A 26611-nucleotide genomic window follows, 5' to 3' on the forward strand; every position below is an offset into this window, starting at 1 on the left:
TCAGTTAAAATAAAAAAAGAAATAAATCTTTTTTTTAGGAGTTTGCTATTACATAACAAGGAAGAAAAAGTTGGTAATTGAGTTTTATATGGTGGTTCCTCTAAATAGGCATGGCTATTAAGTCATAAAGTAACATTACAACATGAAGTTATGGAGTAATACATTTGCCCTCATGGTTAGTAGCTGTTACTAACCCATGAGGAAGTCCTATAATGAAACCTTGTTTAGCTCTAATCATATTTGTTGTTAAGATTATATAACTTCTAAAAAACTTACCCTTGAGTACTGGGGGCACTCACCCAAGTGCCTACAAATGATTAAATCAATACTTGGCACAGAGACAATTTATTGATATTTGATGAGCCTGTCTCACCCGAACTGAATTGTAAACTCCGAGAGTTGGAACTGAATCGTAATCCTCATTGTACCTTATACTTGGCGCACACTAGTGTTCAAAAATACTACTTAAATTTATCTATCCTTAAAATCCTTAAAATGCTCACCATGATCTGACTTTACCCGCTTCTCGGGCCTCACTTCCTCGAATTATGGCATCAGATTGTTCTTAGTTTTAGTTGTGTAAAGATAAGTTTCTCATTGTATGGTTTCTTTTCCTTCAAGTGATCCCTTTCTTCTTTTACCCTCTCACCTCTCCCTCCTCCCCCACACACATCAGACTTCATTAACTCTCTGGAATCATTTTTTCCTTTATTTCCTGACTTGTAACCTCTCCCAACCTCAACTGGATTAATGCTTCTACTGAGAACCAGCCGTTAGTTCTCTGGGCACATATCTGCACTACACCATCACATCATAAAGTAACTATGCAAACACTCCACCCAAGTTGTTTCGGTGGTAGCCTCTAAGATTAGTACACTGCCTGGCACATAGATGATTTTAATATGTGATTTGAATAAAAAGAACAGGTAACAGGGAAGTCATCTTGGCACAGAGTGTATTTCGGGGAAGGCATAGATGTAGAAATGCAAATAAACGAATATTTGGTATACTTTCCTGAGACAGAACTTAAAAAATAGGAAAGGATTTCAATTTTGAGGGTACAATTCAGACCACAAAACAAATAACAAAGGCCCTTATGAGAAAGGATAGTCAAATGAGATTTGGCTATTAATAAAAAGACAAAGATTGGGAACCAGGAAAGCACGACACTGGCTGCTATCATAGGATAACGGGGCACTGCAGATTGTTGAAAATACATACCAAGATGAAGAAAAACGAGAGGTCAAATGATAGTCCAAACCTGCCTCCCCAATGGCCTCGACTACGGGGCATGACGATATTCCCGAACCAGTCAGTACACAAAGCTTTTTCCTTCAAATGCATTTTTATTATGGTAAAACATACATAAACTCTGCCATTTAAGCACTTTAAAAAGTACAGTTCAGTGCCATTAAGTGCAGTCACATTGTTGTACAACCATCACCACCGGCCACCTCTTCATTCACTTTTAACGCACAGGCTGCAGCCGCCACTTCCTTCTTTCCATTGACTTTGTTTTAGTAACATGCTGAGCTTCATGCACCACAAAGCTTTCTGTGGCGTCCACTCAAGACACTGGGATGGGTGAGGAAAATCACGGAATGACCCTCCCCAGGCTGCCCAAGTCCTGTGCTTGTGGTCACGGACGTTATGAGGCCAAGATTCACTTCATCGCCCCCCTCCCGCCCTCTTGAGCATCAATCACTGACAAGTGACCATAGCAGCACCCACATCTCCGCACAGAAATGCAACAACCGAGTCCCTAAAAGAGAGCTGTCGAGAGCCAGCGTGGATCTCCCGCAGCTTCCTTTCCACAAAGTGCGTGGGGCAGGGACCGGCTCTTTAGCCGGGACCACAGGGAGCAGGTGAAGAAAAGAGAAGATCGAGGACAATATGAGAAACGCAGCCCAAGTGTCAGCACTCCCCCTTCCTGCCCTCCTCTGGTTCCTTGTTCTGCAGCATCAACCGCCTCGCCTGTACGCTAGTTCCCTTAATCCCGCAGCCGGGCCGGACCCTGGGGCCTCGCGCTTTTTATTGACGCAAACCTCCAATTCTCGCGGGAACTCGGGAGCGGGAGCCGCAGAGGGCGGACAAACCTCTGGAAATCTCGGTTGGCCTTGGAGCTGAAGCCGCGGTTGAGGGGCTTACAAGGAGGAGGAGGGGCGGGGCGCAAGGCTGGGGGGCGGGGCCTAGGCTTAGAAAGGGGAGGGGACTGGTGGGAGGGGCCGGCGAGCGAAGGCGGGGGGCGGGGCCGCGGGGCCCGGGACCTGTTGATCGCAGGTAGCGCCGACTGGTCCGGGCTCCCTCGGGACTGAGGCGAGTGCGCATGCTCCCGGGCCTCGTCGGGCCAGTAGCCGAGCGGCGGTGACGAACCGGCTCTTCTCCTGCGGTGGTTGCGGTGGCTGCGATGGCGATGTGAGGGGCCCGAGGCGGGATGGTGCTGACCCGGGAAGGGCCGTATTCTTCCAGTAGGACTACGAGCTCCTCCGTCCGACAGGCGGTGGAGGTGGCCGCGCCGGGCGAGAGGTAAGCCCCTCACTGTCTCCTCCGTCTCCCCTGGCTCCCGGCACCCTCGACCCCTCCCCCCGCCCCTCTTTCCCACGGGCCGGGCAGGAAACGGCCTCCTTCTCGCTGTCCCCCTCGTCCGCTCCGGCCCCTCGCTCGGCGGCTCCCGGTCTGAGCCGGGTCCCGGGTCCGGGCCCGCTGAAGGTCGGTGGGGACGGCGGTGCCGAGTGCGCTCGGGGGTGCCGAGGGGTCGCTGCGCGCCGCCCGCCGGGGTCCCCCTGCCGCCCCTGATCTCAGGCGTCCCTCGGCCCACTTTGCCTGAACCTCACTGGTGCGGTTACCCGGACCGAGCTGGCCCGCCGCCCTCTGCTCCATCCTGGCTCCTCCGCCTCGTCTGGACCCTCCTTGCCGGGCTCTGCCCTTCCATCCCCGCCTCCCACGTGCCTTTCCGCCTCGGTGGTGGGTCCCCGGGTGTGAGGGAGGCAGGGGATCCTCTCGCTCCCCTCGGTTGCTTCTCTCTCGCTGTGCATCCCCGGCCCGGCTCTCCCTTGACGTTCATGGCTCTCGCGGACCGGGTTTCCCACTCGGGCGCCTCTGTCATTCCTTCCTTGGCCGCCTTTTATTCTCACCTGCCTCCTCTGGGTACTTCGCCTTCCTGGTCTTTTGTTAGTTTCCGGCGGTGCGTCCTGCCGTCGCATCGCTGGAGCCGACTCTGCGCCCACCGCTCCTTCGGAGGCCCTCGCCCCCTCCATCCTTGGCTCCCCGGGTACCAGCTTCGGCGCCGTCCGCCTCCTGGCCCCTGGCCTTCCGCCTTTTCCCGTCCGGATCCCGTGGCTAGTCTCTAGTCTTGATTCCCCCCTAACCCCCCTAGAATTTTTTTTTTTTTCCTATTTGCTTAGGTCGAGTCTCTCAACTTTAATCCATTTAACTTTGTATTAACTCAGCAGTTGAGGTCTCTTCTGCTTTCTACCTAAGCTACTAGGTGTCCACTCAACAGTTTTAGTTCAGCTTTCAGTGTAATAGCATCTCTTCTTTCTTCCCTGATTGGAAATATCACCGAAAGAGTGCCAAGTGGCGATAACCTGTTACACGTACTGATTGAGGTTTTGATTTTTTAAGAATTATGTTCACCTGACATACTAGGAGAAACAACTTGAGTACTGATGTGATGAAATGATAAAGGATGAAGATTTGTTAAAAGGCTGAGCTGCAAACATAAGGTCAAAATTTGGAAGTGTTATTGTCCTCCGGGAAATAGAGTTGTCCCAGAACAAATCTTAAGTGAAATTTAGCGAAGTTTATTGTATAAAAATTAGGTGTCAGATTTCACACATTTGCTATTTCAATTGATTGCATCATTTTCCTGATGGTCTCTATTCCCTTTAGTAATTGCGTACGATTCCTACTAAAGAATAGAATTAGTGTGCTTTACTGAAGGAGAAATAGGCGAGAACACAAGTATTAGAATTTTTAATTGAGCAAAAGAGCTTTCTAAACAGTTTTGGAAAAATTTTCCCCATCTCCCTGTGATCAAGATTTGGCTTACATAAAACTTGTCTCTATATAAATCATGATAATAGTATCTTATTTTGAAGGCATCTGCTGACATAGTTGCTTTTAGTTAAGTTTGCCTTTATCCCAGAGTTTAAGATGAACTTAATTATGTATTTCTTCCTGGAATCTCATGGGTGTCCGCAAACAGTAAATTCTTCCCCGTGTTGTCTATGTCAGGTAGGAATTAAATTTTTCGGTTTCTGTTGTACAAAGGGAAACACCAAGACAAGAAGTGTAGTTCCTTACTCGAAGTTATAGTAAAGGTAAAGGTAGAGAGAGATACAGTTTAGGATCTGGTGCCATTAAGCCACACCCCTTTTTGGAAGAACCTGCGTTATTGTGTGTGTGGTACAAGGTGATGCACTCCTCAGTTTTTAAGGTTTGTTTTTTTTAATGATTTTTCCAGTGCAAATAGATTACTGCTGCTACCGAAGAAAGCTTTCCTGCCTTTCAAAGGCAAGTCTTTTATTTTTAGATAGCTATTTATTAAAAAAAAATAAATGCTTACAAATTCTTGTTGGTATTTTTTAATGAGTTGATTCTGTGCTCTTAGAATTAAGGATTAATGGTTGATAGCAGGTACAGGACTAGAAGTCAGAAGATCTAAACACTGATGACTCAATGACATTAGTTTATAGAAGCCACTTAACCTCTATGACTTGGTGTCTCTACCTGTAATATGTGGGGGGAAAAGTAACCACCCAGTAATCTTTCAGTAGCAGACTAAGCCTTAATTATTTATAAATATGCTTAGGGCCACCACAGACAAAAATTGCTACATAAGTACTTAATTTTATCTCTTTTAGACTATGTAGTAGTGTGTAAATGAAAGCTTAAATCCCAAATACTGAGATTTAGATTTTTTTTTTTATTTCAGATTTCTGTGAAAAGCCTAGTAGAATGCTGTGAACTATGGACTTGCTTAGATTAATGTTCATATACAACAAAACAAACATTGCAGCATTCACTGTATAGAACAGCTATGCCCTTTGTTCGCCAGGATTTGACACTGAAGATGTAAGAGTTGTACCTTTGGTTACCTACAATATTTCTCTTATCTTATATTTTAGCTTTGTTTACTGTAGATAATAGACCCTTGAGAATGGGGATTATTTAGTGGATAGAAAGGGCAAGGATTTCCTTTGCTTTAACTCTAGGTACTGAGGAGAAACTGCTTCGCAGTGAGTTTTGTGATGTGTACGTGTGCATAAAAGAAATGGGTGGAAGATGGGAGCATATAGATCTGGAGTAGTGGTTTCTTTTCCCCCCCTGAGTTGTTTGTCAGGAAGAAGGTATAGAAATGAGTAAGAATAAGAAGCAGAGTGGTGATAAAGAAGAAAGCATTCTTAATGGACTCAATGGTTTTTCAGAAAAGTTATGAAGCACAGGTTGTTAATCAGGTCTAGATTTTTCAGAAGGAATAGAGTGAAACAACTCCACAGGGGTTTTAAATTTTATTTTTAAAGATTACTGTTTTTTAACAGGTACATACATATTTACCAATGATGTGCTAAATTTAATAAGAATTTGCCCCTTTTTTCTTACTGGGAATGTAAAGGTGTCAGGTATATACCATTAAGAGATATCTCCTACTTGAATAACCCCCTTAGGTGGTTTTTGTTTTGATGAAATTAATTTTTATGAACTACATGTCTCTCAACCAGGAGAGTACTCTGAGAAAATATTTCCTTTTATGGGATTAGGTCTCTTTGACCATCTATAATATACAAAGTATTTCTCAATTATGTTATTATATAGAGTTCTGATATTGATAGTATTATGTTCCGTTGTTTTATTAATTTTCCTTTTGCTGTAGTTCTCAATGTATTCTGACCTAGAAGTATTCCCTTATTGAGATACCCTTGAAGTTGCCTTAAAGGATGCAGCTGCTTCATTCATAATTGTTTTTTTAGAGTAGTGTTATCTCTGACACCTGCTCTTTGATGTCTCCAAGTTGCCAGTAAGTTATAGGCTTCAATTGGAAATATGTACTACTGCTAGTCGTAAATGTCTAAGCAGCAAAGTGAGGGCTTACAGGTAATCACAATTTAAGACCTTGGAAGCCTTTGACATTATTTTTGTCTTTTGGAATTGATAAACCCAGATTTTAAAACCACTCTCATTCTTACTGAGATCCACTTTAAGACTAAAAATTACTTTCCTCAGGCAGATAAGATTAGACTGTAGACTGTCACCAGTCCTCTTCTGTAATCTTACGACTATTTTATATTAAAGTATGATAAATTATATAATGTAATTCTTGTTAAGGCCCCAGTTTGATAAAGAAGTTCTGAAATTGTCCTTCAGGCAGGGGGAACTAGAGAAATGTCAATAAGGAATGAAATAGAAATATTGTTTGAATTAGAAAGTTGAAATATGCACTGTCTTGGTTTTTGTTGTTTTGTTTCTAAGATCTTAATTGGAGGCCAGTTCTTCTCCCTTTAAAGTCCTATGGCCTATAAATGAAAATATTTTCAAACCATGCAATTAAAACTTATAATCATGGCCTGTTTAGTTGAGTTGCATTATTTTGAATAGACATTTTCTTGAATGAAATCATATTTAAAAATTGAGATAAAATAAAACATGTCAGCAATTTATTGAGCACCAAGTGCCATACTTAGTACTTTGTTTAAATATGTATATATATATAATCTTTTTAAGCCTTAACCTTTTGACCTAGCAATGATAAATATTTCTTTTTGAGAAAATTTAGGCTTAGAGTCTGAATTAGAATTTAGGTCTGTCTGATACCAAAGTTAAATGTAGACTAAAGAAAGCATAGACAGTTAAGAAAACATTGTTTCTTAGAATATTTTTCAGAAAGAGAATTGTAATTTATTCTCCTTCTGAGCTTTTTTCTTTGTTGAGATAACTAATAACACTAAATATTTTAAGGAATGCTGGGCAGATCCCCAAACTAGGTAGTAGATGATGACTGTAGCTCTTTCTGAATTTCTCTTTATGTTAAAAGGAGTAACTAGTTTTTGGTACTTTGGGCTATCCTGTTTTTGTTTTTTAAGGCATATAATAACATGATATATTCAAAGGCACTCTGTCTTATGTTACTGGCAGGTTTGTTTTATGGCATAGATGTATCCCTGAAAAATGTATATGAATTGCTTTTGATAAATTAAATCCTGTTTTCCATATAATGTCAGAGGTGGCTTTCATAAAGTGCCCCATAATGAACAATAAAAGTTTTTTCTCTTTGCTTCATTCTCATGTACTAAGTCAACCATGGAAATGCTCTCAAAAGTTCCTAACATTTTTTTTACATTATGTTTAAAAATAATTTTATATGGATTTTCTATTATATTAGCACAGTTATTCAAAATGAATAGTGTTCTGTTTTGAGAGTTGCCTCCCACATGCCCCCAACCTCCACCAGGGTAAAGGATGCAGCCCATAACCTAGGTATGTGCCCTGATCAAGAAGACCTTTAGGTGTGCTGGATGACACTCCAGCCAACTAAGCCACACAGGCTAGGCAAGAACAATGCCTTTAAAACTTCAGATATGGTGTTTGTGGGATGTGGGAAATTGGAAGATTTCATACTTAGGGAATAATGTTAATTAAATGGAAAATTGACTGTAGTAGTTTATCAAGTGCAAATGTTTCTTCATTGTTGCATTCTGATTTCAGTTTTTGTTTTATTATGGGTATATTTATCTTATGGCTTGATGACCATTGAATCTGTTTGCTATAACAATTCAGGTGTAGGCTTTAGAAATATGCAAATTTAAATATAAACTGTGGAGTTTTATACATTTGAGATTTTTGTTGTTTTTCATTATTTCCTAAATGTGACTTTGGATAAATTATGTAAACATTCTGATCCTTAGTTTGCTCACCTATAACATGGAGTAATAACGGCTCTTTTGGATTTTTATGATAATTAAGTAAAACAACATAGTTAAAGTTACTGGTGTAAGAGTAGGTGCTCCAAAAAGTTCTAAATGTCTGTTCTGTTTGGTTTCTATTTTATATTGTTATTTGACCTGTATTTGGTATCAAAAGGGAAACAGAGGTTTTTAAAAAGTTTGTTTATCAAGTTATTCTTTTTGTCTTTCCTTTGAAGATCTCCCTTTTCTCCTCTCCCCAAAAGAGAAGGATTTTATCTTCTTAAATATCTCTATAATTTCTGCAGTATAACATAAGACTGGCCCTTAGGAGTTCATCTTGATGTCTAAGGAGTGGGAGCAAAAGTTTCTAGACCAGTGACTTTCTGTGTCCCCTCTACTGTAATGATTCTGATAAACTCATCTTCACTGTGAATCACTTTTTAAAATGAAATGTCACTGATGAAAGTGTGTGTGCATGTAAATAACTGTAAAGGCAAAAAAAGGCTAGAGCCATCTGAATGGTGGTGATTTTCAGAGTCAGACAAGTAACAGGTGGCTTGGCCATTTTAAAGCAGGATATAATCCAGTGACTTAGCATATTTAACCTTTACAAGAGGGAACTATGCAGGGTGTTAGGGCCTTAGCCAATCAAAGAGGCAACTGCATCAAAAAATAGGACAGATATTTAGACTGAACCAACCATGAAGATTTAAACAATTTAGGTGGCCAGAATTACACCAGATAACAGGTTTAAATGCAAGACTAATCCACATGTCATTGGCTGATTATTCTCAATTCATAACTGTATGTAACTTATGCTTTTTGATGTGATGATTAAGGTTTAAAATAACAGTTATGGAAGGTGATAGTCTACATCTTTATGATGAAGAGAAGAAAATATCTGCAAAAGAGTGCACAACTGTATGTAACTTATGCTTTTTGATGTGATGATTAAGGTTTAAAATAACAGTTATGGAAGGTGATAGTCTACATCTTTATGATGAAGAGAAGAAAATATCTGCAAAAGAGTGCACGTGGTCTTTATTCTAACACTAGGGGCCCAGTGCACAAATTCATGCACCTTAAAAGGAACTGTGGGCCACAAGGCTGCGGTGGACACAGGGATGAGTCTTGGCCCATCCTCCATGTGACACCCTGTCCCCTGTCTGCCGGCAGCCCCACTCCCGCCGCCATTGCTCCCACACACTGATGACACCATTCCCACTCGCACCCTCTGACGATGTGGAGCTATTGGGGCTGCCACCAGCAGCAGGTGCGAGCAGGGTTGGCACCGTCAGCAGGTGCGAGTGGTGACTGCTGCTGCCATGATTACCCCTCAGGAGCAGGGAGAGGTAGAGAAGCCTCCAGGGGCGATTGGGGCTGGCAGCCACCGCTCTCACCGCTGACTACACTGAGCAATTCAGACCGGCGCTGCGCCGGCAGCAGGTGCAAGCGCAGGGTGGGACTGTGGCGTGTGAGAGCAAAGAATTTTCAGTAATCACCAGAGGCTTGCCCCGAGACAGCGACCAGCACCTTGCCTTGGTCTGGCGTCCTCGCTCACTGCTCCATCATCCTGCCTCGGCTGATGCCCACCATGTTCCGTGCATGCCCCCTCGTGGTCAGTGCACATCATAGCGACCAGTTGTTCAGTTGTTCCTCCGTTCAGTCTATTTGCATATTAGGGTTTTATATATAGACTAGAGACCTGTTGCACGAAAATTCGTGCACTGGGGGCAGTCCCTCAGTCCGACCTGCCCCCTCTCACAGTCTGGGAGCCCCTGAGGAGCGGGCCTAAGCTGCAGTCTGGCCTCCCTCTGTGGGAGGTGACCGGTCCGATCAGGGGAAGGCATCACCCCTATCACCCCACTGCTGCTGTCACTGCCGGCTGCTGTGGTTGCCAGCCCTCCTCGGCCCTCACAGCTGCTGCAGCTTTGTCTGAAAGGACATCTGGAAGACATCTGGTCTATCCAGTCTACTTAGCATATTACCCTTTTATTAGTATAGATTTTTAGTACCTAAAATAATTATACCAAGGGTAAAAGATTTCATTTTTAACTTAAGCAATAAATATTTGGAGTTTGGGAAAAACTATAGCATATCTAGGCAACATTTTTGTCAAAATATTTTAGGTAACTCAACATATTTGTGATTGTGTGTATGAGCACACACACACACATTTCATTCAGAAATGATTTTAGAAATCATTTCTCTACCCAGGGAGTCATTTAAAAATTGTGAGTTCTACATCTTAAAAATTAATAGATTTATAATGTTTTGGGTATTCATGAAGATTTTTTCTGAACCACTAAACTGAAGAAAGTAGTCTTCTATTTATTATTGTGCTTTAAAGTATATACAAGTGGATCCTTAACAAAGTTATAATAGTTAATACTGATATCAGTGAAACTGTGAATGAAAACAAAATCTCTAAAACTTATTCCTAAACCTTAGAGGATATAGATCTTTTAGATATTGAGAATATTAAGTAACTAACAAGGCATAGGTTTCCTTAAAGTGGACTGTTTTATGTTTACTATTTTGTTTGAGATGTTATTTTTCCTTTTCAGAGGAGGAACAATATATTTTTAACAAGAATCAGTAACTGGAAGTACAAGATTTGTTATTTAATAATGTTAAAATGAAGCTTTGATCAGTAGAGGTAAGAATATGGTATTTCTTTTGCATTTAATTCATAATAGATCAGATTATATGTCAAATTTCCATGAAGAACTATTACAAGAACTGTGAAGGGTCTAAGATTTTATCCCACTTGCAAGCTAGCAAGTTAGCCTGCCACCTGTGCTGTGGATGTGGTTAAAAGACATGGGACTCCTGGATCAAGGAGGATAGTTTATACCCACAGCAATAGCAGTAGCTAGAGTACCAGGCTACACCTGTATATGAGTAGGTGGTGTTATAGTAGAGGAACCCTGAGCTAAGGGTACCTAAATCTTTTATTTTGGACAATAATCTTGCTTTACTTATGCCACTGTTACTTGGGACAGTAAACATATCTGCCCTGTGTTCCAGAATGAAATGCTATCTCTGATTTCCTAAGATTTTGCTAAACACATCCTTGAAAAATAGCCTGGAACACTAGGTAGTCATTGTCTCTGCTTGCAAGACATACAGAAACACAAGACTCTGGAGAATTGTCTTTCAATACTTCCTTCTCTGAATTTTTTTTTTATAAAGCATGTATTATTGTTAAAGATAATTGTAGCAGTGCTTTTTTGAAATAGTGAAAAGATGGGAACCACTGAAATACCCAATAATAGGAGATTGTTTCAATTATAACATTCACAGTGTAATAGTTAACAATTAAAAATAATGTTACAAAACTACATTTATTGACATAGAAGTTCATCAAAAAAATTAAGTGAGCCCTGGCAAATGTGGCTCAGTTAGTTGGAGCATTGTCCTGTACAGCAAAAGGTCATGGGTTTGATTCCCTCCTGGTCAGGACACATACCCAGGTTTGGGGTTCGATCACCACAAGTGCACACGGGAGGCAACTGATCAATGTTTCTCTCTCACATTGATGCTTCTCTCTTTTTCTCTCTCTCCCCCTCTCCCTTCCTCTATCTAAAATCAGTAAAAACATATCCTCAGGTGAGGATTAACAACGACAAAAATTAAGTGAAATAAACTGGTTATGAAATATACATGTGGTTTGATGCCACCTTTATAGAAATTGTACAAATGCACATACATATGAAGAACATATACCAAAGTATGTATTTTAGTGAATAGAATTGTGAATGTTTTCTTTTTTGCTTATCTGTATTATTTTAACATTTTTGAAGATTAATACTTTCAGGCTTTTATGAGGAGGAAATTTTTTTAAAATTTAAAGATGAATAGTCATTTAAGAACTTTACCTAACAGAGAAAAACCTTCATGAATATATATGGGGATTAAAGGATGTTAACTTTGGAATTGCCTTTATGTGCAATGTAGAACTAGGAGAGGATAATTAGGTAGTTTAATTTTTCCTTAATAAGTTACTATTTTATTTATGATAGATAAAGTCAAAAGTTACTTTTAGTAATTTGGTGTATTATTTATTATTTATTATCACATGCCACGAAGGGAAACAAATCTTAGAAAAAGCATTCTAACAGGACATATCTTAAATTATATTATAGAGTGATATTTTAGTAAATATTAGTAAGTATTCTTAGTAATATAGATTCTGGTGCTATTTTGTTGGGTTAGTCTAAGTTAGATACACTAAACTAATTTGCTTCACTTTTCTTTTTTGCCCATATATGATACTCAAATATGTTTAAATAGTAGTGTTTTTGTAAGTTAGCATTTTGTTGTTGAGCTTCTCATTATTTTTTCCCCCTTCTTTAGCAAAGGTGGTGTTACCAGATTTGTCTTCTGAATATAAATTAAAAATGACTGAAGTTCAAGCAATGGTAGAATTCTCCGTGGAGCTAAACAAGTTCTACAATGTGGATTTATTTCAGAGAGGGTGTGTATTTTAATGTGAAAACTATATTTTGTATAAGATAATATGTACAGTTTTCATTTATATTTAATTACACACTTTTGTTCCAGTATATATATATATATATATGGAAAACAGTGAGGTATATTCAAGTAATTATTTTCTCAGAGAAATTTATTTTTAAATACTTGTTTGAGAATTATCCACATGGATATAATGATAATACTGGATATATTTAACATGTGTTTATATATTTGTACCATAATTGAGAGAACTTTAATGAAAATGTATAAAATCTCATTTCTTCTCTTTAAAAGCTTATAGTATACAGGGAAAATAAAATATATATCCGAAACACCAAAGAAGGAACACAAAATGATGAATGTTTAATAAGTGTATGTAGAAAGTGCTCTAGGAAAAAATAGAAAAGAAATATCTTTCTAGGTTATATATTAGGAAAATCATTATGGAAGAATAAGATCAAAGTATGAATAAGACTTAGATAAGCAAAGGATAAACTTATCCTATAATATCAGTCTCTCATCATATTTATTATTGGTAAAAAAAAAATTTAGATCTGTGGATCTACAGAGAGAGCAGCATGAATCAAGTCTTGGAACTGGGAGTTAATATATTATTTCAAAAAATATTTAGGAGATTGGATATTCTCTAGAAGAAAAGATAGTAAAAAAAGGAGAGGTATGTTTGTGAAAGTCTTTTAATGTCTGGGGAAGAGTTGAGACTAGGGACTAGGATAGCTATTGATGGTTTCTAAGTAAGAATGAATTATCACTATTATTATAATAAGGACTTACTAGATGAAGATTGTGATATATTAGATTGATGGTTGGTTGTCTATAAGAAATAGAAGCAGACGGAACAGTTTAGAGGTGCTTGCACTTACTCAAGATATATACCCAAAGGTCTGTACTAAGATAAGAATGGTAGTAGTGCAGCTATGACTAACAGGAGTAGAATGAGAGAAACCTTCTGTTGTTTTTTTGTTTGTTTTTGCTTGGCTTGACGTTGCCATTTTGTTGAAAACATAAAAATAATTGTGCTCTGCTATGCTTCACATGATCTCATCCCTCAGTAGGACAGCCGAGGTTGCTTCTCATGACAGAGGCAGGAGTGCAAGAAACAGCAGAGGATGCCAAGGCACCTTGAATAGGCCTACTTGTTACTTCCACTGCATTCTATTGGCTAAGCAAGTTATAAGACCAGACAAGGTGTCTAAGCTAGTGGTTCTTTGGCCAATAAAATTTAAAACTTATGGGTATCTATATTTTTCTTTCTTTTTTTCTTTTTCTTTTTCCTTTCCTTTTTCTTGGGTATCTATATTTTTATATAACCCACTAGAGGCCCGGTGCACAAAAATTTGTGCACTCGGGCGGGAGGGGGCGTCCCTCAGCCCGGCCTGTGCCCTCTCGCAGTCTGGGACCCCTCGGGAGATAACGACCTGCTGGCTTAGGCCTACTCCTGGGTGTCAGAGGGCAGGCCCAATCCCTAGGTGCAGCCCCTGGTCGGGCTCAGAGCAGGGCCAGTTGGGGAGTTGGGGCGCCACCCCCTGTCATGCACAGAGCAGGGCGGATTGGGAGGTTGCGATGCCACCCTCAGTCACACTCAGGGTAGGGCCGATTGGGGGGTTGGGGCACCGCCCCCTGTCACACTAAAGGCAGGGTCAGTGGGGAGTTTGCGGCGCTACCCCCTGTCACGCACAGAACAGGGCCAATCAGGAGGTTGGGGCGCTGCCCCCTGTCACGCACAGAGCAGGGCCCATCAGGGGGTTGAGGAGCTCCCCCCTGTCACTCACAGAGTAGGGCCGATAGGGGAGTTGGGGCACCGCCCCCTGTCACACACAGAGCAGGGCGGATCAGGGGGTTGGGGCGCCGCACCCTGTCACACTCAGGGCAGGGCCCATGGGGAGGTTATGGCTCTACCCCGTCACACACAGAGCAGGGCCCGTGGGGGGGAGTTGGGGCGCCGCACCCTGTCACACACACAGCAGGGCCGATCGGGGTTGGGGCGCCGCACCCTGTCACACACACAGCCACAGGGCGATCAGGGGGTTGGGGAGCTCCCCCCTATCAGGCACAGAGCAGGGCCGATCAGGGGGTTGGGGCGCCTTCCCCTGTCACGAACAGAGCAGGGTGGATAGGGAGGTTGTGGCCCCACCCCCTGTCACACACAGAGCCGCAAGGGCGATCAGGGGGTTTGGGCGCTGCCCCCTGTCACGCTGATCCCGGTGCCGGGAGGCCTCGCGGTTCTGCTGATCCCGGTGCTGAGAGGCATATCGTCCTTTTACTATATAGCATAGAGGCCTAGTGCATGGGTGGGGGCCGGCTGGTTTGCCCTGAAGGGTGTCCTGGATCAGGATGGGGGTCCCACTTGGGTGCCTGGCCAGTCTGGGTGAGGGGCTGATGGCTGTTTGCAGCTGATCACACCCCCTTCAGGGTGGGGGTCCCCACTGGGGTGCCTGGCCAGTCTGGGTGAGGGGCTGAGGGCTGTTTTCAGGCTGGCGGGTGACTAAAGCTCCCAACCGCTCCTTTTTTTCTTTTTCTTTTTTATCCTGGGCCAGCTTTAGCTCTGAGGCTTGGCTCCAGCTCTGAGGCCTCGGCTGCTGAAAGCAGGTATCTGGTTTGTTTGGGTTCTATAATCGAAACACTGTTTCAACTCCAGCTCTGAGATCCCGGCTGGCTGAAAGCAGGTTTCTGGAGTTTGTTTAGATTCTATATTTGTAACGTTTCAAACTGCAAGCTCAGGCCAGCAGTGGCAGGCGGGGAAAGTTGGCTTCCTCCGTCACTGAAGCAAGCAAGCCTCATGTTCTCTTCAAGCTGCCTGGCTACCGGCCACCATCTTGACTGGCAGTTAATTTGCATATCTTGCTGATTAGCCAATGGGAAGGGTAGCGGAGGTACGGCTAATTACCATGTTTCTCTTTTATTACATAGGAATTCCATGAAACCTAGACCCACAATTGTATTTTAAGGCATGACTATTCTCTAGATGTAGTCACTACTCCTGGGAGATCAGAATTCTGTGAGATCATGCCCTTAAATTCCCTAAAAACCCTCTTGTCAAACAAAATGTGTACTTAGACACTGCCTTAATTCCTTTAGAGATCTTAAGAAAGGGATTTATAGCCACACCCATGATTTGATCTTTGTCCATGGCTGCATTTTATTTTGAAAAATCTTTAGGGAATCAGTTTTATATTCCAACCCAGCAAGTCCTGGTCTCTCTTAGATTCTTCTTGTAAGATGATCACTTGTTTTTTTAGCTTATCTCTTTCTTGCAAAATCTTATATTTAGGTAAGAGCAGCCAGTGACATTTTTAGCATTCTGCCTGGAAATTAGCTTGCTAACGTACAAAATTTCTTAGGTACATTGTCTACATTCTTCTAAGTTATTGCTGACATTATATTTACATAAGTTTCATCACTGCACAACATGGGTTACCATTTTTTAAGTCTTCTATAGTTTCCTCATTTTTCTTGGCTCTGTAACCCTGTTACTTTGGTCTCCAAGTCAGTGTCACATATTTCTAAGTTTTTGTTAGATACCAATTTCTGTGTTAGTTATATATTGCCACAGTTATGCAGCTAACAACAAGCACAAAGCCTCAGTGGCATCACAATAAACATTTATTTTTGCTTTAAGTCTATAAATTAGCTGAGTGGTTCGGCTGATCTGGGCTGGCTTGACTAATCTCTTCTGGGCTCACTCATGAATTCACATTCAGCTGGTAGGTTGGCTGGGTGCTAGTTGATGCAAAATGGCCTTACCGCCTCACCTGGATGGACTCAGTTATGTTCATGACCTCTCATATTCCAGCTTATTCTCATGGAAGAAGCGGGTTTCCAAAGTGAAAGAAACTATATAAGAAGACCTTTTAAGACCTAGGCTTCGCATTAGCACACTGTCATTTCTGCCACATTCTATTGCCCACAACAAGTCATAAAGCCAGCCCAGATTTAAGGGGTTGAGAACTACACTCACTTTTTAATGGAAGTCACATTGCAAGAGATGTAGAAACAGGGATGGGTGAAAAAGTTGGAAACATTTTTAAAATCAACCTGTCACACACCTTAATTAATTTCTAGAGGCATTTGGGGGAATAAATAGTAGGATTTAATGACTGATTCCATGTAGAGGATGATACTGAGAGAAAACACTTAATATATATGGAGAGGTATGGATTTGCATGATATCTAGGATTACTTTGAAATAGCAGCAAAGGGAAAAAGTACTGTTTAATCAAATATGGCAAAAATTTTAATTAATTGAAATAGACAGTGGGCATATCAGTTCATTGCTCGACTTTTTACAGATACAGAATTTGTAATGTGAGATTTAAAAGGTAACGCTGAAGTTTTAAATCACATTGACTTAGACAATATTAGAAATACTGAGATAAGTAATGAAGTTGAAGAGGATGACTGATGTGGGACTTAAGAATAGTTCATTTTTGATATGTTGAGTTTGAAATGAGATACCTGTTAATGAATAAAAATTCAACAGTTGGCCCTGGCCGGCTTGGCTCAGTGGATAGAGCATTGGCCTGCGGACTGAGGGATCCCAGGTTCGATTCCGGCCAAGGGCACATGCCTGGGTTGCGGGCTCCATCCCCAGTCTGGGGTGTGCAGGAGGCAGCCAATCAATGATTCTCTCTCATCATTGATGTTTCTATCTCTCTCCTTCTCCCTTCCTCTCTGAAATCAATAAAGAAATATATATTAAAAAAATTAAAAAAAATTTCAACAGTTGGCTTTAATGAGTGATTTATGAATCAAGCAATATCCCATTTAGCAAATAGAAAGGAGCCCCAGAAGCTGTACAATATGGAAGACGCTTTTAGACAGAAACTAGTTATGACAAGAAAGTCCTTAGAAAAGAAAAGAAAGGATTGTTTCAGGTAAGGTTATCTTACAGGAAAGAAGGAGTTTTATCAGATTGCCTGAGCTTCCTTTGGTGGATGGAGAGGGCCTGCTTGACAGATTACCTCATTGGTAATGACCAGAAAATTCCATACTAACCAATTATGATAACATTCCTAGAAAAGGTTGAAACTGCAGTTTGGTTAGGTATTAAGTCTAGGTTCTTTGTGATGGATTTTAACATAACTATTTGGGCCTGTGGTTTCCTCTTTAACATATCCTAGTGGAGGTAGTTTTAAATAATTGGAGGTTTGGAACTGGGTATAAGGATTAAGTGAATTACCGTTCCCTTTTGTCAACCAGCATAAATATAGTATGTATAATTATTGCTTTTATTAATTTGCTATTCTACAATCTGGTTCCCTATCAATTGAGGACTTTTGAAGAATATTGTTACTGATCTTTTAAAAATCTAATGATGAGAGGCTTACTGTTTTTAGATATAAGGCTTGATTTATTTGTAAGAGTATTTTCAAGGATATAATTTACTCTTTTTTTCTATTCTGATTTATCTTTTTTTAAAAATCTTTTACATCTTTTCTTTATGCTACTTAGATCCTTACTACTTCTACCATTTAAGCTAGTTAATTTCAAGCTTGTGTTTAGCTGTTATGTTAAATAACTCAGCTCTGGTAGATAAACATACATAAACTACCTAAATTTTTATTAGAAAATAAAAATACCTTTACTAGCTTATTTTCTGGTATATCAAATGATTACTTAGGATACTGAGAAGAGAAACTTAAACTTTCAAGTAATTCCTATACAGTATTTTATTGTGATAATTTAAAAATAACATCAATAAATATCTTACTGAATAACATTGGAAATATAGCCCAATAAGGAGTAAATGGAAATGGAATGTGAGGAAACATTTCTTGTGCATGTTTCATTATGGTTCTTTTCCTGCTCTTCTAAATATTTCAGTGTTTAATTTGCCACCATTGTTGTTACATGATAAAGAACTGATTAAGCAGTAACTAAACTTTAGGCAAGTAGAAAGAGGACATGTTACATCTGAGATTTTTTTTGAGGGGGTAGGTTTTTATAGTATGAAATCAATTTTTAAAAACCATTTATAATTCTTTTTCTTTTCAAAATTGTGCATAAGAATAATTTATTCTTATCTTTAAAAAAATAAATAAATAAAGCAACGAAACTCTTAGGTACCTCATTAACTCCTCTGATTGCGATGGCATTCTCTCATTTGAGTAAGAAATACCATATATATTTCTTATGTTTTTCCCATTTATCTTTAAATATACTGATTTCCCTTTGGGTTTTATCCCACACTAATATTTGATCTGTGGATCTCATACTTTGTTTTCTACCAATAGTAAATGTTATGGGAGACTGATATTAGCAGACCAACTTTATTACTTTAGTATGTATAACTGTATAGAAATTGGGACATTGCATATTTTAAATGTTTTTTGAAATGGTTTATTTGTCTCTTTTGCTTAGTTTTTACCAGATTCGTGCATCTATGAAAATTCCACCAAGAGTTCCCCACAGGGTAGAAGCTAGTTTGTTTCATGCAACAGGTAAGCCAAGTAATATTTTAAACAAGGAATATTGTCAACTTAAAAAAAAAAAGGATCTGAAACATTATATTAGCCAATGACTTTTCATAATTATTTTGTACAAATACAAGATACCAAAGAGCATCATTATACCTCTTATAAGAAATATATTTAAGACTTTTAGTCAAACAGGCTTGCTTATAGGTTACTTGTTTCCCTCTTAGCTCTCTTACCATGAGCAAATGAAAAAAAGAAATGTATGTGAAATTTCCAGGGAGAAAAACCTAAGTACTGAAATGTAATTTAAAAAATATACATTGAGCCCAGTTTGGCTTAGTGGATAGAATGTCAGCCCACGAACTGAAGAGTCCCGGGTTCAATTCTGGTCAAGGGCATGTACCTTGCTTGCATGTGGGAGGCAACCAGTTGATGTGCCTCTTTCACATGGATGTTTCTTTCTGTTTCTCCCCCTCCCTTCCAATACCTCTAAAATTCAATGGAAAAATATCCTTAGGTGAGGATTAACAAAAAAAGAAAAGAAAAATATACAGTGATTCCTGGCCCGTGTTCTCAGTGGTTAGAGTGTCGGTCCAGTCAGGGGCACATGCCTGGGTTGCAGGTCACAGGTTCCATCCTGGCCCCCGGTTGGAGTGCATGTGGGAGGCAACCAATCCATCTGTCTCTCTCATGGTGATCTCTCACTTTCTCTCTCTCTCTCTTTGTCTCTGTCTCTGTCTGTCTCTCTCTTTTCCCACCTCCTCTCTCCCTTCTGCTCTTCTAAAAATCAATGGAAAAAATAGCTTCCAATGAGGATTAACAAAAAAACAGTAACAACAAAAATATAGGGCAGTGATGGCGAACCTATGTGTATCAGCATTTTGAAAAACCCTAACTTAACTCTGGAGCCGTGTCACATATAGAAATTTTTTGATATTTGCAACCATAGTAAAACAAAGATTTATATTTTTGATATTTATTTTATATATTTAAATGCCATTTAACAAAGAAAAATCAACCAAAAAAATGAGTTCGCGTGTCACAGGTTCGCCATCACTGATAGAGGGTGTCTCAAAAAAATGTATACACACTTTAACGCTTGTTATCTTATTTAATTTTCACCTCTTTGCAGGTTTAACTGATTTGAAATAATGGGTGAAACTAGATTAAGCTTTGAACAAAGAAAGTTTATCCTAAAGTGCCACTAGACTTTTTTTACAGGGATACATAGAAGATAAAGTTTACGGTACAAAACTGGCAACAGTCGATGAATTGAGGGTACACAAATACCGAACAAAATGCTTCTTGATGTTTGAGATTCCATTTCTTTAAGTTATCAGCAGTGCCTGGACCAGAATGGCCATCAGTTTGAAAACAGGCATTAACAAAAAAATGTATGCATTTCTATAGATTCTTTTAAATTTTGAAAATGAACTATATGTTAATAAACACTGACTTTATCATCATTCAAAGTGTGTATACATTTTTGGGGGACTCCATATATATGAGTGTGGGCCAACACTCTAGCCACTAAGACAAACTGGACAGGGCTATAGTATACTATTTTATTCTTTGCAGTTAGAAAATGAAATAATAAACTTATTTATCTTAGATTTTCATCTTTCTAATGGGTGAATAATATTCCACCGTGTATATACTAGTATACCACATTTTCTTTACCTAGTCATCCACTGACAGACACTTAGGTTATTGTCCTATTTTGGTTATTGTGAATAATGCTGCAACGATCATCATGGGAGTGCAGATTTCTCTTTGAGATACAGATTTTGTTTCTTTCAAATATATAACCATGTGTGGGCTTGCTGAATTATATGGTAGTTCTATTTTTTGTTGTTGTTTATACTCTATCCCCATCTTTCCCCTTTCCCACCTCAAAAAACAGGTTGTAACATTTTAAAAACCAGTTTCATAGAAAACATCTACCTAGTAACAGTTTCTGATAACATTCAGTTACAATACAGTATGATTTGGTTTCAGTTCAGTAATTTTCCACTAACAAATATTTTTTCTACCTGTTGCAATCCCCTCCTTTTTTTCCTTAAGACTACTAAGGCTCAGCAGAAATATTCATCTTCTACAGTAATAGAAGTGTAATATGCTAATTAGACCAGACAGCCAAACGAACTTCCGGACCAAGCCAGGGCTGTGAGGACCAAGGCAAGCCACCCTGGCTGCAAGGGCTGAGCCCCTTTCATGAATTTTGTGCACTGGGCCTCTAGTTAGGTTATAAACATCCTTCTTTCTCCTAAAGTTACTACACATTTATAGAATTTATGATTCTATTAATGCTTTAAGGTTTTGACGCCACATTGTAGACAGCACTTAGTTATAGAGAATAGGAAAAAGCAAAACTAAAATAAGGGGCATATGATAAATCTTTCACAATCTATTTTCTGAAACCTTTAAATGTCCAGTTAACCAGGATCATACACAGGTTTCACTCTTTATTATAGGTGTGTAGAAAGACCTAACTGTCTCATGCATTTTATTTATGTTGACTTCTACATTTTGACTCATCTAAATAAACACTGCAGGACTTATTTACAAGAGTACATACGCTTTCTTGTTCAGAGAGATCTAAAGTGAATCTATGTAGGAAAACAATGATACTAAAAAAATTCTAATTTCAGGTCATATTAGGCTGAGACTTTCCATAGTAAGTTTCTTTAAAGTTAGAAGCAATCCTGGAAAGTTTGCAGCGGATAGGAAAGTGCATTAAGTGCTGCTCCAGGAAACATAGACTGAAATATTTTAATCCACTAGCAGTTAGTATAGAAAATATAAATGCTCTCTTAATAATCCTTTTTCTTTGGTCTTTTGGAATATGTTTTATTTCCTCTTGACTAAAGTTTGAGTGAGAAGATGCAGGAAATATATTTTCTATAGAACCAGGTACCTGTTTAATGCCATATGTAGACCTATCCATATAAAAGCTGGGAGATAAATCATATTCCCACCATTTTCTTTTGTCATGTTATTCAGTTTAATTCAACTAACTCCTTAAAAATCAATGTCAGAGAAGAGTTTGCTTAGGAAGGTATTTTTGAGAGTAGCTAGCCTCTCACTTTCCACAATGGCTGTTATGAAGGTTGGGTAACAAAAGAGGTAGTAGCTTACCTTTTCCTTCCCATTAATCATTAGATAACCTAGTTAGAGTCCATTCAGTTAGGCATAATAAATTGGGGGGAGAACCGAATGTGGAGAATAGTCAATTAATTTTTTGCAACATTGCCCCTTTTGACTAATTCTCTATTGAAGTTCTCATTTTATCCACAGGCTCTATCAGAGTGAGTGCTCATAATGCATATTTTCTATAGTTGAGTGATAGGCCTCTTGGATAGATATTCAGCTTGTCAGGACAGGGCATACCTTTCTCAGCTCTGGGCTGTGTAACTTGTACTACTTTCTCAGTTAGAAGCACAGAGGATATCAGAGCAAATGGTGGATCTTTACAGGGATGCAGTTAGGAGTTTGTTAACTGCCTTTTGGAAGTCATTGTAAGAGTAAGTGGCGTTGATAGGTTCAGTGTAGGTTGTTTCCTTAACTGTTTTAGTTAATCAGCCACAGCAACAACCAGAAACACATGAATTAGGGATCTGTTGTAGGAATTCAGGGATGGGAGTGGCTTCATTCTAGCCTCTGGCTTGCACCACTGTATAAGGTTCAGCTTAACTGTTTGGTGGCTAATTGCAGTGCTCCACTTAGAGTGGCTTGATCTCTGGAAAGCCGGCTGGGACTTGACAGCAGCTTTTGTAAAGGTGGTACTCCACAAGAAGCCAGAGGTGGCCACTCAGGAATTGGTTCCAGTTTGGATACACAAAGGAAGCAATGGGAGAGTCTTAGACCTCTCTCTCTCACAATACCTTATTTTTTCGTGTATAAGACACTATTTTTTTCTAAAATCGTTAGTTTGAAAATCTAGGGGTGTCTTATACACGGAAGTCAGCCCAAGAGGGAGCTGCGAGGGTGCATAGCTGCCCATACCTTGTCAAACAGGCTTCTTCCAATCACAAGCTTTATTGTTACTGACATCAGCTGATGCCATGATTGGAGGTGGAAGTGAAGAGTGTGCAGATCCAACAGGGACCAGAGCGTTCTGAGCCCATAAAGATGTCAAAAAATAAAAAGATAAATACCAGTAAGTGATTGTCTTACTCTGCAAAAATCAAACTGAATGTAATCAGCTGTGCAAAAGAACATGGAAATAGAGCTGCAGGGAAAATTTGGATCTCCTCCCACTGAGTATATGATCAGACAGTGGAGAAAACAGGAAGAACAACTCCTTAAGATGCCAAAAAAGAAGGCCTTAAGAGGAAAACCAGCAAAATGTTTAAAATATTGATTTCTTAATTTTAGGTTGGAAAAGTGGGGGGCGTCTTATACATGGGGGTGTTTTATAAACAGAAAAATATGGTATATAGACCGGTGTGCTTGGATCTAAGAGTTTAGCAGGATATAACCAGGAATTAGGATTTAAAGGTTTCCAAGTAGTTGAATATTTTAAAAGGAACTTATCCTGCCAGGCAAGACTCTCCGGAGATGTCAGGTTGGACACCCAGGATCTCCTTCTTCAGAGGAATCCCACTCTTCCCCAGAACTCTCATTTAAGTAGTTAGCATTTTCTTCTTTCTGATTCTGTCAGGAGAGGGATTTCTGGAACCCATAAGAATAGAAAAGAAGGAACCAGAAAAAGGTAACAATTGAAGCCAGCAAAACACTAACATTGGCAAATAGAACAAAAGATGAAAAACCTTTCAACAAGATTAACTTGTCTATTTCTCAGTCTGTTACACACACAGTACACCTCTGGCTTGCACCACTGTGTAATTCTTTGAGATTATATTGTACAGTCTTCACTTATAAAGAAGACATCTCAGTTCTCAGGACCAGTTCAGTGTGTAAAAGTTAGTCACTTACTAGTGGCACAGGTCAGTGTTTCTCCTTTAAATCCTGGCTACCCGAGAAGAGAAGGGGTCTTCATGTAGGCAAGCTGATTTTCTTAGCGTGGTCTCAGCTGGCCATGATACTGTGAAGAGATACTTATGTCCTCTGTTTTGTTGTCAGGGATACTATATCTACTTGGTAATGAAAAGAAGCACAGTGGTTGCCTTCATAGCCTGCTGCTGCAGCAAATTTTGTGCAGGGGTATGGTGGGATGAGTTGTCAAGGACATCTGATGTGTGTGCATGGATTCAGTGTTTTCCATAGGTGGTGCACATGCCCTTGGAAACTGGTGATTTAGCTGTTGGACTATCTGGAAAGGTATAGCCTTAACCATAAGTCTTTATTTTATTGAAACAGAAGAAGCTGTTGGCTTTTAATTCTTCTGTCCTTTTTTATTTTTACTATTTTCATTTCAACCAAATTCCATCCATGGAGAATCTCTTTTTTTGCCTCACGCCCTGCCGCAAAACCAGGCTAACTAAGCGTAGCACCGCCACTCTGTGCCGACTATTGCACCACCACTTTGCTCGCCCTCTCCTTCAGGTACCATTTCCCTGGTAGTTCTGTTTTTAATTTTTTTAAAACCTCATGTTGTTTCCATTGTGGCTACACCAATCTGCATTCCCAGCAACAGTGCACAAGGGTTCCATTTCTCCACATTCTCACCAACACTTGCTATCTCTTGACTTGTTAATAATAGCCATTCTTACAGGTGTAAGGTGTCTCTCTTTGTGGCTTTGATTTACATTTTCTGTAAGTAGTGATGCTGAGCATCTTTTTTAGGTATATGATGGCCATTTGTATGTCTTTGCAAACATATCTATTTAATTAATCTTCCATTTTCATCAGATTTTTTGGTGTGTGGTTTTTTTCTATTGAATTTTATGCTTTTTTAATATATTTTGAATATTAACCCCTTATCAGATATATGAGTCACACATATTTTCTCCCAGGTAGGTTGCCTTTTCATTTTATTGATGTTATCCTTTGCTGTGTAGAAGTTTTTTAGTTTGATGTAGTCCTATTTGTTTAATTTTTGCCTTTGTTTTTGGTGTCCAGTTCAAATAATCATTGCCAAGATCAATGTCAAGACCAGTGTCAAGGAGCTTTTACCCTGTGTGTATAGTTTTATTTCTTTGTTTGTTTATTAGAGAGAGAGACAGAGAGAAAGAGAGAAACAGAAACACGAGTTTGTTGTTCCGCTTATTTATGCATTCATTATTGATTCTTCTATGTGCCCTGACCGGGAATTGAACCATGACCTACTGGTTCATAGGTTGATGCTCAACCACTGAGCCATGCTGCCTGGGTCATTTATTTGTATTTATTCAATTTCTTTCATTAATATCTTATGGTTTTCAGTATAAAGGTCTTCCATCTCCTTGGTTAGATTTATTTCTAATATTTTATTGTTTTTGGATCTGTTGTAAATGGGATTGCTTTCTTAATTTCTCTTTTGAGTAGGTCATTGTTAAGTGTATAGAAATGCAGCTGATCTTCGTTGAGTTAGTATCCTGCAGTTTTACTGAATTTGTTAATTAAGTCTAACAGTTTTTTGGTGGAGTCTTTAGGGTTTTCAATATATAAGATCGTGTCATTTGCAAATAGTGACATTCTTGCTTCTTTAGATACTTCTAATTTCTTTTTATTGCCAATTTGCTGTGGCTAGGACTTCCAGTGCTAAGTTGCATTAGAAGTGGTGAAAGTTGGTATTCTTATCTTGTTCCTAATTTTAGAACAGGGGTGGGGAACCTTTTTGCTGCCAAGGACCATTTGGATATTTATAATATCATTCATAGGCCATACAAAATTATCAACTTAAAATTAGCCTGCTATATTTGGTCAAACACTCAACTCACCCCTAATGCCTTTGCAGGGCCAGACCAAATGATTTCTCAGGCCTTATGTTCCTCACCCCTGCTTTAGAAGAACACTTTCAACTTTTCACTGTTGAGCATGATGTTAGCTAAGGATCTGCCATATATGGCCTCTATTACGTTGAAGTACATTTCTTCTATTCCTAACTTATTGTGAGCTTTTATCATCAAGGTATGTTGAACCCTCACCAGTGTGACTCAGTTGGTTGAGGATTGTCCCATACACCAGAATATCACCAGTTTGATTCATGTTAGAGCACATACCTGGATTCTGGGCTTGATCCCCAGTGGGGGGCATGCAGGAGGCAGCTGATCCATGTCTCTCTCTCTCTCACCGATGTTTCTTTCTCTCCCTTTCCCTTCCTCTCCCCAAAATCAACTTTAAAAAAACATTTTTTTAAAGTATGTTGAATTTTATCAATTGCTTTTTCTGCATCTATTGAGATGACAAAATGATTTTTATTCTTCATTTTGTTTATGTGTCATATCATATATGTATATATTTTTTTTATATAATATGTGCACACACCGTCTTTGATAGGATGCCTTTATTTTTTTTTTAATATATTTTATTGATTTTTTACAGAGAGGAAGGGAGAGAGATAGAGAGCCAGAAACATCGATGAGAGAGAAACATCGATCAGCTGCCTCCTGCACATCTCCCACTGGGGATATGCCTGCAACCCAGGTACATGCCCTTGACCGGAATCGAACCTGGGACCCTTCAGTCCGCAGGCCGACGCTCTATCCACTGAGCCAAACTGGTTTTGGCCATATATGTATATTTTTAACACACTTCCCAATACAAGTATTTCTTTTTTTAATATATTTTTATTGATTTTTTTTTTTTTAGAGAGAGAGGTAAGGGAAAAGAGAGAGAAATATCTATGTGAGAGCAAAACATTGAACGGCTGCCTTCTGCATGCCCCCAAACAGGGATTGAGTCCATAAC

The 26611-nt window shown here is 39.5% G+C and overlaps 1 protein-coding gene across 1 annotated transcript in view; it reads left to right on the plus strand.

Moving 5' to 3' along the window:
• The first annotated feature begins 2350 nt into the window (after positions 1-2350).
• Positions 2351-26611, plus strand: part of FAM135A (family with sequence similarity 135 member A) — a 102378-nt gene continuing 78117 nt past the window's right edge. The window contains exons 1-2 of the mRNA XM_081094484.1: positions 2351-2526; positions 18762-18841. Of these exons, the coding sequence (XP_080950610.1) occupies positions 2435-2526; positions 18762-18841 (172 nt within the window). The 5' untranslated portion in view covers positions 2351-2434. The remainder of the gene's footprint in view (positions 2527-18761; positions 18842-26611) is intronic.

Source organism: Myotis nattereri (genome assembly GCF_964212035.1).
Source record: "Myotis nattereri genome assembly, chromosome: 6".
Classification (NCBI taxonomy): Eukaryota; Metazoa; Chordata; class Mammalia; order Chiroptera; family Vespertilionidae; genus Myotis; species Myotis nattereri.